This window comes from Gavialis gangeticus, unplaced genomic scaffold, assembly GCF_001723915.1.
Source record: "Gavialis gangeticus isolate Ggan-Ray unplaced genomic scaffold, GavGan_comp1, whole genome shotgun sequence".
Taxonomy (NCBI): Eukaryota; Metazoa; Chordata; order Crocodylia; family Gavialidae; genus Gavialis; species Gavialis gangeticus.
In genome coordinates this window covers 11,635,706-11,637,441 of record NW_017729014.1, presented here as the reverse complement: position 1 = coordinate 11,637,441, position 1,736 = coordinate 11,635,706, and the positions used below count along the sequence as shown (strand labels likewise).

Below are 1,736 nucleotides of genomic sequence, written 5' to 3'. Positions count from 1 at the left end.
GTTAACTATAATAATCCACCCTTCATCCATGAAACAGCAGTCCTGCACATAGGAACATAGTAAAATAGGACCAGAGGGGACCTCAAAAGGTCATCTAGTCCAGCCTCCTGTTGAAGGTAGAATAATCCCTGACTAAATCACCCCAGCTAAGGCTAAGTACAGACATTCAAAGAGCCCTAGGCAGACTCAAACTATCTTATGTGGGTTTCTCTAAGTGGACTAGGTTAGTTTAGGAGAGAACAGAACACAAGTGCACCCACTGATGGAGGGACACGTAGGATGATTACACTGGCTGAGGCCAGCAGGTTGGGGGATCTCCTGCATGCCTCCCAGCTTGCCAGAGACTGGAGGGCAGATGAATGCAGTTGCGTGGCAGGGGCAGATCAAAGCCCCTGCAGTGAGGGCGGGAGTGGGGTTGGGGGTGGGGGGTGGGATGGAGCCATGGCCGGACAATAGGCCAGACAAAATGTTTGCCTATTAAATTTGCATGTTAAAAAGCAGTACATTCTGTGTGAGTAGAGTAATTTTACTGGTCTTGCTATTGCTTTGACTGATGGAGGAATACAGAGAGACTGTATACAAAAGTGGCAATATAAGTATGGCATCCCTTTCATACGTCTCCGTACTCTGTCTCTTTGGATGGATCGTGGTTTGCCTGTATTGACACAACCAGACATTTCTTCCTGATTGGATAGTTCAGTAGATCTATGGGAGGATAACTTGTATTCTGATATTTTTACAGCGTATTCAATTCTTTATTCATGTCAGTATAATGTCCCATATTTTGTTTATAGCAGCAGTAGTTAAATTCTTTTGAGGCACAATTTGCTCTGCAAGTCTCTGAAAACCCATGAGGCCACACTTCTTTATTTTTAGGTAGGTTATGTGAGAGAGTTGCACTTAAATCAGGATGTGATTCAGGATGGTATTTATCCCAGTATAACAGCTCTGCTACCTTTAGGCTGATCACCAGTGGATACTTTGGAAGGCTGCAGAGTCTGCAAATTGTGGCATCAGATTTATTTTTATTTTGTTCCTATTCAACAGGAGTTGGCTTTCACTATTGCTGTATTTCCTTCTGCAGGTCAGCAAGATCAGTCTTGTAGATCTGGCTGGGAGCGAGAGAGCAGATTCTACTGGTGCCAAAGGGACTCGATTAAAGGTAGCAGGGACTGTTGGGGTTGGGGGGGGGAAAGGAGAAACTGGTATAGTACTAGTCTGGTGATTAAGAATGCTTTTTTGCTCATTAAAAACTGAATTGAGGACAACATTGCTAAAATGTTTAAGAGCTTTATTCCCAATATTCAGTGATATTGTGCAATAATTTCTTCAACTTTTTAAGAAACCTTTCCATTGCTGGACTAATGGTATCTATCCCAACAGCCTTTTGTTCTTGCATATGATTGCTGCTGTGAGAAAATGGCTTGCTCTCTGTAACTAAAAGCTCCCTGTTTTCAGAAGTCTGTAGTTCATTTTGATTTCCTGCAATTTTATCTTATATTGGAGCAATTAAAAGGAAGGAGTTAAGACGGCATGAAAACGGTCTTTCTAGGTTTGCTTTTAATGATCTAAAAATTTTAGTCATGCCTCAACTTTTTTGTGTCATAGATTGAAACGTACATTGAAGTATTTCTTCAGATTGGTAACTGGGGTTTGTTAATGAGCTTGAGAGAGGTACCTCCACGAATTTTGCCAGTCTGAGAGAATGACTCTGTTAAGACCCAAAGGATCATGGC

The 1,736-nt window shown here is 42.0% G+C and overlaps 1 protein-coding gene across 1 annotated transcript in view; it reads left to right on the top strand.

Annotated features, from left to right (window-relative positions):
- The window catches only part of KIF1B (kinesin family member 1B), a 216,206-nt gene that overhangs the window by 98,501 nt on the left and 115,969 nt on the right, over positions 1-1,736 (top strand). Inside the window, exon 8 of the mRNA XM_019511759.1 lies at positions 1,085-1,162. Within this exon, the coding sequence (XP_019367304.1) occupies positions 1,085-1,162 (78 nt within the window). The remainder of the gene's footprint in view (positions 1-1,084; positions 1,163-1,736) is intronic.